This window comes from Ptychodera flava, chromosome 10, assembly GCF_041260155.1.
Source record: "Ptychodera flava strain L36383 chromosome 10, AS_Pfla_20210202, whole genome shotgun sequence".
NCBI lineage: Eukaryota > Metazoa > Hemichordata > Enteropneusta > Ptychoderidae > Ptychodera > Ptychodera flava.
Genome location: NC_091937.1, coordinates 41239265 through 41257270, shown reverse-complemented (window position 1 = coordinate 41257270; position 18006 = coordinate 41239265). Strand labels below are relative to the sequence as shown.

The following is an 18006-nucleotide window of genomic DNA, read 5'->3' as shown; positions in this document are numbered from 1 at the left end:
ATGCAATTACAAATTAATTAAATGTCTTTTTCAGTGTTAAAGCAATGTGAGCTTAACATCTGTACAAAGTTTCATGAAATTTGATGCAGTATTTCTTGACATATCAGCCTAATTATAAAACTTCAATAATTGACATGATACTGCTACATGACGTGAAACAAATTGACGAGCATGTATGAAATAGGTCAATGTCCTTGTACCAACTTTGAATGATACTGGTGGAAATATGTCTGAGTTATGGCTCAGTACATGAGAAAATCGTAACAAAATCGCCGCTACGCAGCGATATTTTATCTTACTATTTAAAAAATCAACACAAATATGTATGACATAAGTCAATGTCCAGGTACAAACTTTGAATAAAATCAGTTGAAACTTGCCAGAGTTATGGCTCTCGACATGAAAAAAACCATAACAAAATTGCCACCATGTGGCCATATCAGAGACCATATCGAGAAACAAATCGACGTACATATGTATACTATAAGTCAATGTCCTTGTACCAACTTTGAATAAATTTGCTTGTGGATGTCTGAGTTATGGTTCAGGACATGGAAAATCGTAAAAAAAAGGGCCACACGGCAGCCATATTGGATCGTATTACAAAAAACATCAATGTGCATATGTATGACATACATCAATGTTCTTGTACCAACTTTGAATGAAATCAGTTGAGATATGCCTGAATTATGGCTCTGAACACGAAAAATTCGTAACAAAATGACTGCACAGCAGCCATATTGGATCATATCACAAAACAAATTGATTTGCATATCTATGACATTGGTGAATGTCCTTGTACCATCTTTGAATAAAATCGGTTGAATCGGTTGAAACATGTCTGAATTATGGCACTGTACATGAAAAAATCGTAATAAAATGGCTGTCTGGCGGCCATATTGGATCATGTCACAAAACAAATCGACGTGCATATATATGACATAGGTCAATGTCCTTGTACCAACTTTGAATAAATTGGTTGAGATATGCCTGAGTTATGGCTCTGTACATGAAAAATCATTACAAAATGGCTGCCTGGCGGCCATATTGGATGTCACAAAACAAATCGACATACATATATATGACATAGGTCAATGTCCTTGTACCAAGTTTGAATAAAATCGGTTGAGATATGCCTGAGTTATGGCTCTGTACATGAAAAATCATTAGAAAATGGCTGCCTGGCGGCCATATTGGATCGTATCACAAAACAAATTGACGTGCATATCTATGACATTATTCAATGTCCTTGTACCAACTTTGAATAAAATCGGTTGAAACATGCCTGAGTTATGGCTCTGTACATGAAACAATCATACAAGTCATCGTTGATGACACAGTCCCCACTTGATAATCGGTATTTTGATTACAGGTCCTCAAAGAGGATAGAGTCCTCTTCATTAGGTCTGTGATAAAAATACTTTTGAATGAATTCGCTTGATACATGTCTGAGTTATGGTTCAGGACATGAAAAAAATCGTAACAAAATGGTCGCACAGCGGCCATATTGGATCGCATCACAAAACAAATTGATGTGCAAAGCTATGACATTGGTCGATGTCCTTGTACCAACTTTGAATAAAATTGGTCAAAACATGCGGATATGCCTGAGAAATGGCTCTGTACATGAAAAAACCGTAATAAAATGGCCGCCTGGCGGCCATATTGGATCGTATCACAAAACAGATTGACGTGCATATGTATGACATAGGTCAATGTCCTTGTACCAACTTTGAATAAAATCGGTTGAGATATGCCTGAGTTATGGCTCTGTACATGAAAAATCGTAATAAAATGGCCGCACAGCGGCCATTTTGGATCGTATCAAAAAACAAATTGCCGTGCACAGCTATGACATTTGTCAATAAGCTTGTACCAACTTTGAATAAAGTGGGTTGAAACGTGCCTGAGTTATGGCTCTGTACATGAAAATATCGTAATAAAATGCCGCCTGGCGGCCATATTGGATCGTATCACAAAACAAATTGACATGCATATCTATGACATTGGTCAATGTCCTTGTACCAACTCTGAATAAAATCGGTCAAAACATGCCTGAGTAATGGCTCTGTACATGAAAAAATCGTAATAAAATGGCCGCCTGGCGGCCATATTGGATCGTATCACAAAACAAATTGACATGCATATCTATGACATTGGTCAATGTCCTTGTACCAACTCTGAATAAAATCGGTCAAAACATGCCTGAGTAATGGCTCTGTACATGAAAAAATCGTAATAAAATGGCCGCCTGGCGGCCATATTGGATCGTATCACAAAACAAATTGATGTGCATATCTATGACATTGGTCAATGTCCTTGTACCAACTCTGAATAAAATCGGTCGAAACATGCCTGAGTAATGGCTCTGTACATGAAAAAATCGTAATAAAATGGCCGCCTGGCGGCCATATTGGATCGTATCACAAAACAAATTGACGTGCATCTGTATGCCATATGAAGTAATCCTTGTATCAAGTTTGAATGAAATCGCTCCAGGCATCTCAGAGATATCTGCGTGAACGGACGGACGCACGCACGGACGGACGCACGCACGGACGCACGCACGGACATGACCAAACCTATAAGTCCCCCCGGACGGTGTCCGTGGGGACTAATAAAATGGCCGCACGGCAGCCATATTGAATCGTATCACAAAACAAATTGACATGCATATGTATGACATAGGTCAATGTCCTTGTACCAAGTTTGAATAAAATCGGTTGAGATATGCCTGAGTTATGGCTCTGTACATGAAAAAATCATTACAAAATGGCCGCCTGGCGTCCATATTGGATTATATCACAAAACAAATTGACGTAAATATCTATGACATTGGTCAATGTCCTTGTACCAACTTTGAATAAAATCAGTTGAAACATGTCTGAGTTGTGGCTCTGTACATGAAAAAAACATTACAAAATGGCCGCCTGGCGGCAATATTGGATTGTATCACAAAACAAATTGACATGCATATCTATGATATTGTTCAATGTCCTTGTACCAACTTTGAATAAAATCGGTTGAAACATGCCTGAGTTATGGCTCTGTACATGAAAAAATCGTAATAAAATGGCTGCCTGGCGGCCATATTGGATTGTATCACAAAACAAATTGATGTGCATATATATATGACAAAGGTCAATGTCCTTGTACCAAGTTTGAATACAATCGGTTGAGATAAGCCTGAGTTATGGCTCTGTACATGAAAAAATTGTTACGAAAAGGCCGCCTGGCGGCCATATTGAAACGTATCACAAAACAAATTGATGTGCATATATATCTATGACATTGGTCAATGTCCTTGTACCAACTTTGAAAATACCGTCAATGACGCTGTACCTTCTCTAATGTGTGGCCAGGTCAGGTAATTGGTTGTTGGCATGGAGTTGTTGGTAAATAGTTGATGATGTAGGGGCATGAGTTGGGATATGGACCCAAAGAACCCAAAGATGATTAAATACATCAATCAAAAAAATTCTAAGCTACAGTATAAACTGCCTAAAGATAGTTCAATGTGAAAAAAAAGTTAAATAATTCAGAAATAAGAATTAACAATTAACAATCCAAAATAGAAATGACGAACTTCCCTGCTGACCTTAGTGCATGAGAAAAACAAACTGGCGTCTGTACAATGTACATTAAATGTATTCCAAGTGAACATTTTAAGTCACTATTAACTGTTTTTAATGCAATTTCCAAAGAGTCCTATGGAAATGATGAAAAATGCTTATCTGGTCTTGTGTTTGTAAAACCTCATGGCTGATAATTGTCATAGTATTCAAAAAAAATTGAAAGTGAAGAAATTACTGTTTTTAATAGGCATATTTTCCTTGAAATACATGACCGTGTAAAGAATATATGCTAAAAGTGTTCAAGAGTAAATTTCTTTTCAAAACATAATTTAATCTGAGACCAAAGGATTTTTATTCTTTGAGTTTACAAATTCAAACATTGCAATTTGTTCAATCATCTTGTGCAGTGCAAAATTTATAAAATGACTGAAAAATAAAAATAATTGGCAGAATTACAGTCTTTGTGATGTAAAATTATGGGTTGACATCACGATAATTGTTAATCTGTTCGAAGTACTACTATACTATAATTTAAAAAGAAAAGTTCATGCAGAAACGGTAACATATATTGTCAGCAATGTAGTGTTAATTTTGACTTTACATCAAAATATGCCTTTGCTGGATACCAAATATGTAGGGCAAAATATTAAAATCAGCCATGTTCAGCAAAATCCACACAATAACATTGATTCTTTTCTAATTTGATTTGATTTGCTTATGTTATCCTTGTATGACAGTCAGTACAATATGGAACTTGAACCAAACACAGTGAATAAGTATGCTGTCAATGGAATGGTGTGGATGCATCACAAGCAGCAACAGATGTGCCTTTGAATCTCACCCCTCATTTCCAACCTGTCCCATCCCTGATAAAATAGTTTGGTCTTATATTTATAATATTAATAATGTCTGTATTTGTTAAAATGTGCGCATCTCAAAAACTTTTGATCATAAACATTTTCATTGTTTTTTTTTTGCTGACCAGTCAGTTAACCTGTTTATTTTGAATATTTGCGCATTTTTCCTCAGTATTTGACATTTTCAATACCTTCTTATTCAATTTGTCATTTTCTAAAAGTTAAAATGCTCCTTTGTGTGGTCAAGCTTTCCACAAGCAACAAATGTGGTACTTCATATAGGAAGGTCTGCCTCTAGAGGGCGGGCATCATGAACAGTGTTTGTTAGTTATTTCCTCCACATAAACTTCTGATTGTACTGTAAACATTGAACATGGCCGACGTCCGATTTTCCTGTCTAAAACTTTCACTCATTTTCGTTCATATGACTCTGAAACTCAAGGAAACGATTAGGAAGAAAGAGTTATCTTAAATATTGAGGTACTCGCCGATATTTTGCAAAATTAAATGAGAATTAAAAAATGCAAGGAAAATGCCGACAGGCTTACACAATGACTGTTTTCAGACTCAGAGGCATATGATCATCTGCAGATTATGCAACAGGCCCATATCATGTGAGGCCATGAGGGGATATCCATGCAACTCCGTACCAAACACTAGCGCACACAGAGTGAGCAAACACAAAGAGAGTACCCTAACGTCAGCTCAGTATTCTGTAATAGATCGTAGTCAACTAAGAACCTTGGAGAAAGGCTTACATGTAACACTGTGGCTATGCCGCTAAGTCCCTTTTGATTTTTGTCACAGCTCAAAATCGTTCTCTCTTACACCTCAGTCTGAACCATGAACACCCCCACCAGTTTATGATATGACCCATCACAATGGCGTGACATCAACGGATCTTGACAGACGGAAGTATTGACAGACGGAAGTAGAAGTTGATACCAGCATACTGGTTTTCAATACCTTCTCTGTCTATAAATAGACATGAGAAGGTAATAAAATCGGTTGAAACATGTCTGAGTTATGGCTCTGTACATGAAAAAATCGTAATAAAATGGCCGCCTGGCGGCCATATTGGATCGTAGCAGAATACAAATCGACGTGCATCTGTATGACATATGAAGTAATCCTTGTACCAAGTTTGAATGAAATCGCTCCAGGCATCTCTGAGATATCTGCGTGAACGGACGGACGGACGCACGGACATGACCAAACCTATAAGTCCCCACGGACACCAACTAAAAAATATTCCAATAGACTGTTGAAGGAGTGCTTGAAAATTCTATTCATAAATACTGCCAATTCTATTATATAATAATTAATTTTAAGTATCAAAAAGTCGATTCGCTTGCTTATGTGATTTATAGGAGTTTGCTGAAACACCGTTAACATGACAACACATGCGGTTTTTGATGATGGATATAGTGATAAAGAATAACATTGCTGTTTGCATTTGTGTTCCAGTTTAACATTTTGTAAAGTTTTGCACATATTGTTTGGTTTAGGACCTATAAATATTTTCATTGATAGTGACTCATTATTAATTGACGTGCAAAATCACACAATATCCATGAAATTATGAAATTGAACATCGGATGAAATTTGTTCACAAACATCATCCGGAAATACTCTTTTTAACATGTTAGACCTTGGGACTTACATTTTTATGCCTGTTTAGCTTCTGCATGTAACACATAACACACTGCATTTACACATGTATGACTTCAAACCTTAGGCAAAATAAACAATTGTCAGATTAATTCAAATTATGATATATTACTTTACCTGGTCCATTAATTGATGATCCATGGCTGAGTTGATGTCAATCATGTAGACGCTTTCAAGTGGTGTGTACGCATCTTTCACCATTTTATTTCTCATGTCCAATGCACCTTTGATGATCAGAACTTCATCTACACTCAGTGGTTCTTCATTCTCCTCTGTTTTTTCTGTGTGCAGATCAACTAATGCACCTAATTCTGTGTATTAAAGGAAAACAGAAATATACAAAATTTGGTTACACATCAAAGAATTGATTCCATGTTCATCTAATAGACAAACTTGCTTTACATGCACTCGTTAATATTGCGAAGGAAGCAAAGTAAGAAATATAAATTGAATTGTAACATGTCTTTATGTATTTGATCATTGTCTTTCCTTTTATACAGTATCTTTACAAGTCAAAACAGGCATTTACATAGAAGCAGAGGTATTTATTTCCCCTGTGACATTAAAATGATCAGTAGAGCATCATTGTGTATGAAACTTTAACCCTTTTAGTGCTGTATTTTTTCCCACCAAAATTTTAGTGCAACATTTTACCAATTTTTATTGACTTTTCTGTAATTTTTAAAATAATTTTGGACCAAATGAACACAACATTTCATTGGCTACAGTTTTTTAGCAAAATTTTGGCAAAAATCTGACAAAAATTGACTTAGGTATATTTTATAGGGTGACAGAAACTGACTTTAGCGCTCAAAGGGTTAAAGACATTAGTCTTATCCTCTTGTTTCTTGCTGTGTGTTTTAATCGTAAACTAAACAATTCGGAACTGTTACTATAACGGGAACAATGATGATATTTGAAGCTTGTGTGCTATGTTGTGTACACAATACGCCTACACAGCATACTATCACTAGACAGAGCTCAGTCCTACCATTTATTTTCAACAAAATATTCATAACACTACACCATGGAAGATATGAACAATTAAATATTACTATGGTGTAGTGTTTTTCCCCTCTCTCATTAATCCATTCAGCAAACTCAAGTTGAACTTTGCACCATGGGTGACTAAGCTTATATGTATTGTAGTGTCCTTTCCTATCTTCATGGTGTAAGCTTTTCAGACTGTTTTTGCATAATTGATATTCCATGTGTGATAAACACTTACTATGATTTGTGCATCTTTATATTAATCTTTCTGCGCATTCTGTGCAACCTTGGCCTAGTTGCTAGGTTTTGGGGCAACGAGACTGTTTGCAAGTGTGTGTTCAGGGGATGCCAAAGCAAATCTTTGAGTACTAGGTCACACACATACGACTGGTTAATTATCTCGCATTTTGTGTATCACAATCATTGTGCTATGACCTCTCTATACCTCATTGTTACCACTGTGCCACTTTATCACAACTCCAGTGTTCTAAATACTGCACACAGTCAATATAAAAAGTAAAATCCTCTTTGATACATACCAGCCCTTCTGAAGAAAGTTCCATGATCCTTTCCAAGAAGGCAATCCAATACTTTAGCCAACGGCCAGGCTATTATGAATAGTATTGCCATCAAAAAGTACACCAAACTTTGTTTATAAATAAATAAATAAATAAATAATAAAATTACTGAAAGGTAAATACACACCCTCAAAATATTTTAAGATTTTTGAAGTTAAATAAGACTTTGGATGTGCTGGACTGGCATCACATTTGAATAAAGATATAGGCTTGATGGAAGTTTGTCAAAACTATCCAAGATCTAATTACATGCATTACAGTTGAAATTTTATCTTCAAAAGAATATTTTAAAGAATTCACTATCATAATTTTCTTGCTCCATGTAAATGTATTCAATTGTTGTGGATAGTATTGAAATTACATCAGTAACGATGCAGACAAAGCTCATGTGTTAATGCATTTGACATGTAAGGAACAAGGTGAGAGATTCAAAGGACATTTCCAGAGCCAAAAGCTGCTTACCTGTATATGATTTAAGCAAGCTGTGTCAGTAAATATCTGTCACAAATCATGAATACAGAGTGGGCATCTTGAAGTCAAGGCCTTGAAATTCATAATTGCCCCTTGAATCTTCATTTATGACACAATGTGAACAACTCTACCCTCATATTGTGTCTGAACACAACAAGCAAAATCACAGAAACTGACATGGCAATTTTCATGACCCTTACATGACCTTTCCTAATGTGTCAACTTTGTTGGTATGAGCCCACAAGTTTTATTCAACATCCTGTATGATAAAACTGCAAGCTATCTTCACTGAAATCTGTACTTAATTTGCACTGGAACTCATTTTCAAATTAAATTTTGCATTTTTCAAGCATCACAATCTTCAAACTTGATAGTACCACACATCATTAAATATGGAAGGTGTATGGTCAAGTTCAGGTCATAAACATGGCCACAAGGTGACATTTATACTCACGGTGAAAGGGTAGCACCAATAGCAAGACCAAATCTTGTACACAGAGCCTGTGGTAGCACCCTGAAAATTGGTCACATTTTTATCAATTACAGACGCAGAATGCCAGTGGAATTTTCAATAAGGGATCATAACGTCACTCTTTTTTCATGCAATTTTATTGGCCACTGACACCATTTCACTGGGCAGTGATTAGCCCAGTCACAGTCCCTTCATACCCTGGTCAAGCATGCTAATATTCAAACACACTAAGGACTGTGATGTGATGAAAAGATGAGCAGCCAATGAGACACTCAGGAAGCAGTATACATGTACCACTAAGTATATTACACATAATAGTCATCTTCCTTGAGTTAACATACAAGTGTTTTGATCATTACAATATCACTATCACAGTATCAGCTAGGTGAGTGACCACTTTTAGTGTATCATATTGACCATATATATCGTTTCCAAGTAGTGAAACCTCTCTTCTGGTACACCCCCATCATCAACATTTCTTTGGTTTTCAAGCCTGAAGTTCAAGTTCCCCTTTTATTTGTCTGGTATGGAAATCTCTCTATTGGTGACTCTTTGACTGTTCAAAAAGAGTGCTTACTGGACAAGTTTCAATTCATTATTCTGGCATCTCTTTGCTTAATTTTATAGTATCGATGACGCAAAATCCTGTGGGACCCCGGCCTACCTATGTGCGAAATATTGTACATTATAAGTTGCACTAACAGCCTCACTGCTGTCATGTCAATGCTGATATTTTTCACAAAGTGTTTCATAAGTATCATCTTATGTTAATGGTCACGACAATAACTAAAATACTCGCCGGTATACATCTAATTGGCTGCATTTCAAGCCATTTTCTGCCCTTTAAAAGTTACTGACCGCGTGAAAATCGCGCACAAAACACAAAGCAAATATGTCCATATGATCATTACCAAAGTGCACAGTGTACGGTAGTGACCTGTGAATTTGCTGTTGTTTCTACCCCTAAAATGTTAAGTCTACCCCTACTTTTGATGAATGGGGCAGAAAATGTTGCCCCTTTTAATAGTGAACATGCAGAGAAAACACTATATACATGTAATTGTCATGTAATTGTATGACAAATTGTAATGCATGTAGATACTGAGGAAGCCTTTACACTACAGTGGAGGATTGAATTGTTTGACTTACTCTCCGAATATAAGTACTGCTGTGACGGACACACAGATTGCTGTTATCGGATCTGAGATTCTGTCCAGGAACAGTGGCATAGACTCCACTGCTGCTGCATTGGCTAGTAGTAGAGTTACTAGAAGCAATGATGTCTCTTGACCAATGGCAGGATGCGAGCTGCATGTTTCTTTTCATTTGGTTTCCCACCTTCCTTCAGGACTTTGAGACTCATCAGATCCAGGGACAACAGTCCCATGGTTAAGCCAGACATCAACCCTGCAATGGGAATCATTCTAGACACTTCGCACCAAAACAACCTTGTACCAAAACCTCTTTGCCCCAGGAGTCGTGTGGCCCCAATACCATTTCACCCCCAAAACAATGCCACTTTGCCCCAAACTATCGCCAACCGGTAAAGCTGAAAATAACCAACCACTGCCATACATGGAAGTTTTCATCACCTTTTCATCATCTCAGGACTGAAATCTTGAAAGTGCACACATTTCGAGAAAATGACATCACGCTATTCCGAGCAAGGCATCTGAGTTGTAGCATATAGTAGTTTGTGTTTGTCCTTTTTTCTAATTCTACTGGTTATGGTTTTCTGCAAGAATAAATGGTTCATGGTGGCAAATTGTCCTGATACAGTAATGCTTCCAAGTTGCAGGTACAACCACAGGGTGTTGTCTAAATGTCCGTCCCCAGGGGTGGGTAGGTGTTTCGTTGTATCGCTAATAAAGATATATTCTACCAACCTTTGGTGTTTCGGTCTTAACTTAGCACTGCCCTTGACAATCTTGCGTATACGTTTTATCAACATGCTGCGTCTATTATCTGATGAGTTTGAGTGCCTAATTAGCCAAAGTAATCAAGGGTAAATTACTAATCTGTGGACGCTCTCACCAGATTATCACCGGATTAAATTTGACAAAGTCAATAACGAACGCACCAGCAAGGTATAACTGAAGAAAGGGCTGAAACTCTCAAAAGCCGTGTCCACAGAAATCTACTTTACAATAAACATTTCCTAATTTTTCGAACGTCAACAGTTTTCGGACATGTTTAAACGGGGACAAGCCAATTTATGCCTTCGTCGGTTGCTTCTTTGAGCTGTAGAACGCTAATCGAAGCGGTGGAGTCAGTGTCCCGATGTGGTCCGTCAGACCGGAAGCCGGAACTACAAACCTTTAACCTTAGAAATGTTTACTTTAAGCCCACATGATCGATAGAGGTAAACAAATTAGCCAACATGCTTTGGAATCTAGGGTAAAGCTCATCGGTGTTTCTAAATACGGACATGACAATCTATATGTGTTTTTGACTACAGCCGGTCATCGTTTGCGGGAAGAAACTCGCCGCTTGTGACATAAAAACTGACTAGTCGGCAAAAGTATTTTCATGCCTTATATATGCTTATTCGTTTCAAGACGAGATGAAAGCTGCGAAGACAAATTGGGAGCATAGTAATACTCAACCAGGTTGATCTATACGTTTATAGGGAGATATTGATGTCACAGTCTTGTCGAACGAAAACGGGGATGTTTAGGCCATAGCAAAGACGATAAATCAGTCAGCTGAATAAAACGAATTTTTTGGACACAATATCTTTTTATGTCAGTTTTTGAACCCGCGTGAAACCCTGCGTAACAATGTAATAACTATATATAATCAAAACCTTTGGACATATCTTTTTATGTCAGCGTTTGGACACGCTTTAGAAATGCATGCATACTGTATATGTCTGACTGTCGGGGAAACACTTCTTGTGCCGCTGTCGGACTCAGTCGCGCGATCACGGTGTTTTTCCCCGTCTTTCCCTTGCACATTCGCTTTACCAAAAATGTGTTTTTTGTATAAAACCGCAGCTTTACAGTTAAGGATGTTAGACTTCGAAGTTTATGCAATCCATCATCATATGGCCACTGGCTCGCCTTTGCATGTTATGTGGGACTTTGCTTGGAGTTCACTACCATTTGACGTAGGCTTCGTCGACTGATAGAATGGAATAACAGACAGATGTGTACATCGGACACAAATGCGAATGCACTGCTTTTGCGCCTCCGTCGGACTCAGTTGTTCTGTCTTTCCCTTGCACGTCAGCTTTCTCGAAAATGTGTTTTGTATAAAAACAACTTTACAGTGAAGGATGTGATCCCTTGAAGTTACTAATACACTTGTCGATTTGATATACGAAGACACACTGACGACCAGTTATTTATTAGTTCTCAAACTGGTGAAAATCATTCCGCGACACAATCGATTATATGTCTTTTGGAGAACGTCCTAAGAACCTGACATGACCCTTGTTTGATGCGTTAGATAGTTGAGTATAAGGATTGATAAAATAATGTATCAAAATATACACAGATTCACGCGACTGCACTATCATATTCTTGGCAGCTCAATGACGTTTATGGCCGAGAGGGCGGGAGTCTCGGACCAAAGGGAGCATAAGCAGTATTCAGTACATTGCATGCTTTCCATGCAAAATCCGGCTTTGACTAATGTTCCCGTCCTGTTTCCGAGCATACCTTTCGAGCTGCGTAGCTAGTAGTGTCGAAGTCAAAAGATATCCGAATCGTTCGTGTTCGAAATGCTTCTTGATTTGCAGAGAGAACACTCGACCTTCTTGTTTGTGTTTTTAACTTAGCACATGGGGTCAATTGAAAAATTCAAAGCAAAATACCGCGGTGTATAAATTCTGCAGGCATGTAGTCACCAACCCACAACACTGCTTGTACTGCTGAGCACACAATCGGTCGTATGTAAAACATGCCTTTTGTTATTTGAAAAAAAGACTAATAAAAAAGTGTACGTATTGCAAGAACGCGGTTGATAAACTGGACAAGTTGAAGGCGAGCTCGAACGTCGAGTTAATGAAGTCTTTTCCGTTCTTGTTCTCGACTAACACGGAATTGTTCAATATACCCATCAAGTCTGATTCAGTTCGATGCGGTGTTTGGCACGTCGACCATTACGCGTCGTTTTTGCCGGGCCAGCAGGAAGAGTGTAAACACATCTCCGATACGTTACCAAGGTGTGTTGAACACATACCACGCATTCCTGGGATGTCCTCCTTTCCGTTTACAAATGCATATTCAAGTTTGTTGTGCCTTCTGTTTGTTTCTGAATACATGAATATAAAGTGTCCACTAGTTTTACGGACCACCTCTGGACACGGCTTTTGAAAGTTTCAGCCCTTTCTTCAGTTATACCTTGCTGGTGCGTTCGTTATTGACTTTGTCAAATTTAATCCGGTGATAATCTGGTAAGAGCGTCCACAGATTAGTAATTTACCCTTGATTACTTTGGCTAATTAGGCACTCAAACTCATCAGATAATAGACGTGGCATGTTGATAAAACGTATACGCAAGATTGTCAAGGGCAGTGCTAAGTTAAGACCGAAACACCAAAGGTTGGTAGAATATATCTTTATTAGCGATACAACGAAACACCTACCCACCCCTGGGGACGGACATTTAGACAACAACCCTGTGGTACAAACAACACTGTGATATACCGTTGTTTCAGGACGATTTAAGCCTACTGTATGATGGTACTATACTTGGGGCGAAGTGGTTTAGTACATATGAGGTGGTACTTGAGGCAAAGTGGCATGGGACAAGGTAGTACTTGGGTGGTTTTGGTAAAAAATGGTTTTGGGACAAAGTTGTATGGGGTGACGTGGTTTTGGTGCAAAGTGTTTGGACCCCTTTTTTAATGAGATCTGGAACCAAGATATCATGTGCAATGATGCTCCTGTTGTTTTTAGGAAACCTTATTTAAAATACAGAAAATTCAGAACTTGGCTGGTGGCAGCTTCCTTTCTGGAAAGCAATATTTTAAATAATAATGCTAACATGTAAAGGATGATACATGATGGTGCTGAAGCATTGGAAATGTTGCACTTTTTTTGAGAACTATTCTGTGTTAGAAACCAATCGTCAACCTATCTGTCATGTGACACTGGTTCATTTTTGACTTTGTGCAATATTTACCGTAGCTGCAATAATTGTAGCCTTGGTGGACTAGACTAGACTGGGTCGTGCGGCTTGGACCCAGCCTCTGACGTGAGGCTTGCATAATGCCCTACCAAGGTATCGCAAAGGCGGCTACACTCCACGGCAAACAGAACAAGGGCTGTATACACGCCTAAGTATATCCAGAATTCTTTATCCTCATATGTCAGAGGTTCTTCAGGTTCTGAATATTTTGTACCATTGCAAATTATTGTCTTTGCATCCAATATTGTACAGTTTGTGAATGACATCTCTTGTTGATCTTGAACGTCACGTTGTGTACATGGAATTCAATGTCACGTTGTGTACATGGGATTCAATGGCAGTTGTCTCGACGCTCAGCGTTGGTCAACAATGCGTGCTCAATTTCCAAGGTCAACAAACCCATAACGGGACACGAGGTCGGCCGGTTATCCTTGTCGCGGTTTTCGATCGCATACGTTGATGAGGATACGTCAGCTTCCTGGACTACAACACACTAGATGTGACCGCCATATTGTTTGCAAACTAACCTGATGAATGACAAGTCGGTTATCGAAAAATGGCGTGCTCCGCCTGACGGCTCTCCATCGTTCGCTTTTTAACTTGGATACGTCAGCAACTGTGTGAGTCATATGACAATTTGTACTTCCGTGTTTCGATATCGTATACCGCTGGCGGCGCACTGCCAGGCAGCCAAGCGTCAACAGGGCGTTAGCTGCCCTTGGAACAAACATTAGCCGTAATAGTCGAGCCCGTTCCCTACGCTCCTCTAGCCTTTTTTTTGAAAGAGATAAATTTATTTCAACAAAGTCGCAAAACGCAAATAAAACAAGGGAATGCGTTAGCTGCAATAATTGTAGCTCTGCATAGCAGGGCTGTGTGTTACGGGCGTTATACGGCCTCGCCGTATAACGCCGTTAACACACAGCCCTGCCATGCAGAGCTACAATAATTAAAGTCATAGGTGAGGCCAAAATGACACGCTTGAACATATTTCTTAGAAATCAGGCAAACTGTATGTATTATATCTTAAGAAAATAAATTTCATCAACAACATCAATATTATGTTATCGATATCAGGAGGCGACCATGTTATGCAATTAAAATTTTGTCTTTCCTAATGGATGAATAAGATGATGAAAGTTGAGGATTGTATCACAAAGTTTTCAAGCCTTGTAAGACTTGAAGGAGAAGGATACGTCCTGAACGCATTTATAGATGAAATGGTGTTTTTTATATTGCTCTTTCTCTTCTTTTTAATTAAATCGAATAACTTATTTTTTTGTCAGATAATTGCTTGTAATTCGGTTGAATCGCTCGACACATTCACAGTTATGCAGATTTGTTTTATTTGCCACTTTGTTGGGATAAATTTAACTTATCTTTTTCAAAAAGAATGGACTGTGTTTAGAGTAATCAGCAAGAGAGTCTGCCGAGGCAGTACTTTTGACTGCGCATCAAGTTACTGTGCAGTGCTGCTGCAGTGTAACTATATTGACCATATTTCTGACTGTCCTTGCTACAACTGCGTGAATTTGGCATAGATACTGATCGTCGTTTAGGATTCGAGTGCTGGGAAACTTTAATCCCACCAAGAGTAGCAGAATTTCTAATATTCCAAACTGTGTATTTTACAAAGGAAGTGATACAGTATATAATGTCTGATGTTGCATTATTATCATTTTCAATTCCAGCAATTGCTAGTCTTTTGATATCGGTATTGTTATCAAAGTTGTGTTTTTCTGACAAAGAAAGAAATACATTTTTTCTTCAAGATTTCTTGTACATATTTACACTCAAGATGTGTTCCAGTGTTTCTTAACCTTCTTGGCCACAAATATGGCATTTCCCATCACTTAAATAAAAGTTTTGGCCAAGCTTCTGTGACTAGGTCTCTACGAAATATCTTCCAATTTAAACCATTTATTGATCCTGTTAAATTAAATCGACCGAATAAAGTAGCTTTGTAACTGTCAGTGAGAGTTAGATTCTCAGCCAATTTTTGACCAATTTGATTTTTCCCAGTTACTTCATGCCATTCTTATCAAGTAATGTCCAATAAAGTGACTTGGCTTCGACATAATTTTTTGTCAGATCATAATTCTCTAGTCTAAAATATCATAGTTTTCTTTATTTTTGATGTTTAAACTAATGATTTGTTTCCAGGAATCTGGAACTTAATTGAAGAGTGTTTCATATTCTATCTGAATTTCCTCTTGCACATGTCTATTTGTACCTCCTCTAAATTTTGCAATTATTTCCCATTGTTCAAGCCAGCCGTTTCATTCCAGATGTCTTTAAACCTTAAAATTCTGCTCTTTGACCATTTTTCATAAAAGAGGATAAAAAATCCTTATTTTCATTGTACCACCGAACTTCACGAAGAAGATGTGTTTTGATGTTGGTAAATTCACTCTTGTAAGTCTAAAGGACTTCCAGTCAGTCAACATATTCCCATACACCAATGGGATTTGATCGGTTGTTGACTTTGAATGAGATGGAGATAGTGATAATCACTATTTAGTTTATTGTCAAAATTCGCAATGAAATACTTGGATAGGCAGGCCCATTTACGGGTCTCCTCATCTGGATTTTTTTCAGACAATTTCGTAACCCTCATCAAGGTCGGCAACTTTTTTGCCACAATACATTGTCACATCTTTGAATGAAAATGCCCCTTTTATAACTTCCCGCTTGCCTTTCCAAATAAAATTCCACAATTTCCTATTTGCTTCATTAATTACTTCTTTACGTAAGTGATCAAATGATGCCAGGTACCATAATTTTGATGCAGCCAGCATATTTGCTACTATTGCAGATTCTAGAATTCTAGATCTTAACCATCACTGTTTTCCAATTTGCTCTAGATATGTTACTGTTTCCAAACCCAACCCTGGAAATCTGTCCGAAAAATCGATCCCCTTCACTGAATCAGTGCGGTTTTTAAAACTCTCTGCCAATAAACCTTTAGATTTCTTCTGACTTGACCCTCCCCCCAATCACTGCAGTATTTCCCCCATGAATAACTGAACCAGTTTCAGCTAATTTACATAACAATTGGTTTCATTGTTACGTAAGTTAGCGACACAAATTACAGGGGGTAGGGCTGGCATTTTGAGAGGGAGAGTCACAATTTATCATGCAAGAATTTTTGAAGGGTCATACATTTGCGGGAAGGTCACCATATTTGCGCAACTGAAAAAAAAGGCAAGATGTGGCTGATATAGTGCTTCACCCAAAGATATCAAATCATAATACATGGAGTCTATCAGGCAAACTATTGACAATTTTCCCTGCAAAACAAGCTATATCTGTACATTTATATATGTTTGATAATATATGTAAATGTACTTTGCTTGAAGTAGGAAGTAAAATGTGCATGTGTGTACAAGAAATTGGATTTTTGAATTTCACCAAAAATGTTGATTCACTATACATGGCAGTCTATGGGGAAACTATGAATATTTTTTTCCAATACAAAACTAGGTAAATCTATGTATTATGTACTCCTGATTATTGATATTGATGTACATGATTAGACTAGGGTGGTTACAAGTGGATGTGTGTGCAAGAAATTGGATTTTGGAATTTCACCGAAATGTTGACTCTCTATAGGCCTACATGGTAGCCTTGCGTACGGTGCTGTGTGTTCCCGGCGTTACACGGCTCCCCACCACGGCATACATGGTCATAGACTACCATACATGGTAGTCTACAAGAGAACTATGAACAATTTTTTCTGATATAAAACAAAAAACTAACAATATCTGTACATTTCTAGACGTTTGATAAGCTTAATTGATCTACACTTTGCCACCTGTCCCATATGTTTTTGTCTCTTGTCTTTCATCAGTTTTAACTGTTCGATGTGTTTAATGTAGGATACCACTGCATCTTTACTTGTGAAACTTGTCGAATGTGTGTGCATTTAAAGAATCAATGTATTTCGTCGGTGATTTCCTATTCAGGAAAAATCACATGGACAATCGAAGGTTTGGCTGTAAAATCGACTCCTGTTAAAAGTGACCCTGCCCCGAAGATAAGTTTTAATATGAAAAGTGACCCTCCCCCTTGGACAGTTTTCTAAAAAGTAACGCTCCCCCAATTCCCAAGGCCCATCCCCATCTGTAATTACTGAAGGCTCCCTTCGTTTTTATTCAGAGACTAGCCAAGTTTAGCTGTGATTACGGAACGGTGCTATGCTATGGCGAAAGATCGCGCTCCGGTCAAACCCAACCGGACCGGATTCGACCTGAGAC

General features: G+C 38.0%; 1 protein-coding gene across 1 annotated transcript in view; it reads right to left on the bottom strand.

The window, feature by feature from the left end:
- Positions 1-10021, bottom strand: part of LOC139142817 (uncharacterized) — a 50073-nt gene extending 40052 nt beyond the window's left edge. The window contains exons 1-4 of the mRNA XM_070712980.1: positions 9764-10021; positions 8597-8656; positions 7633-7739; positions 6221-6414 (exon numbers count right to left, since the gene is read on the bottom strand). Of these exons, the coding sequence (XP_070569081.1) occupies positions 6221-6414; positions 7633-7739; positions 8597-8656; positions 9764-9843 (441 nt within the window). The 5' untranslated portion in view covers positions 9844-10021. The remainder of the gene's footprint in view (positions 1-6220; positions 6415-7632; positions 7740-8596; positions 8657-9763) is intronic.
- Between the last annotated feature and the right edge of the window lie 7985 nt (positions 10022-18006).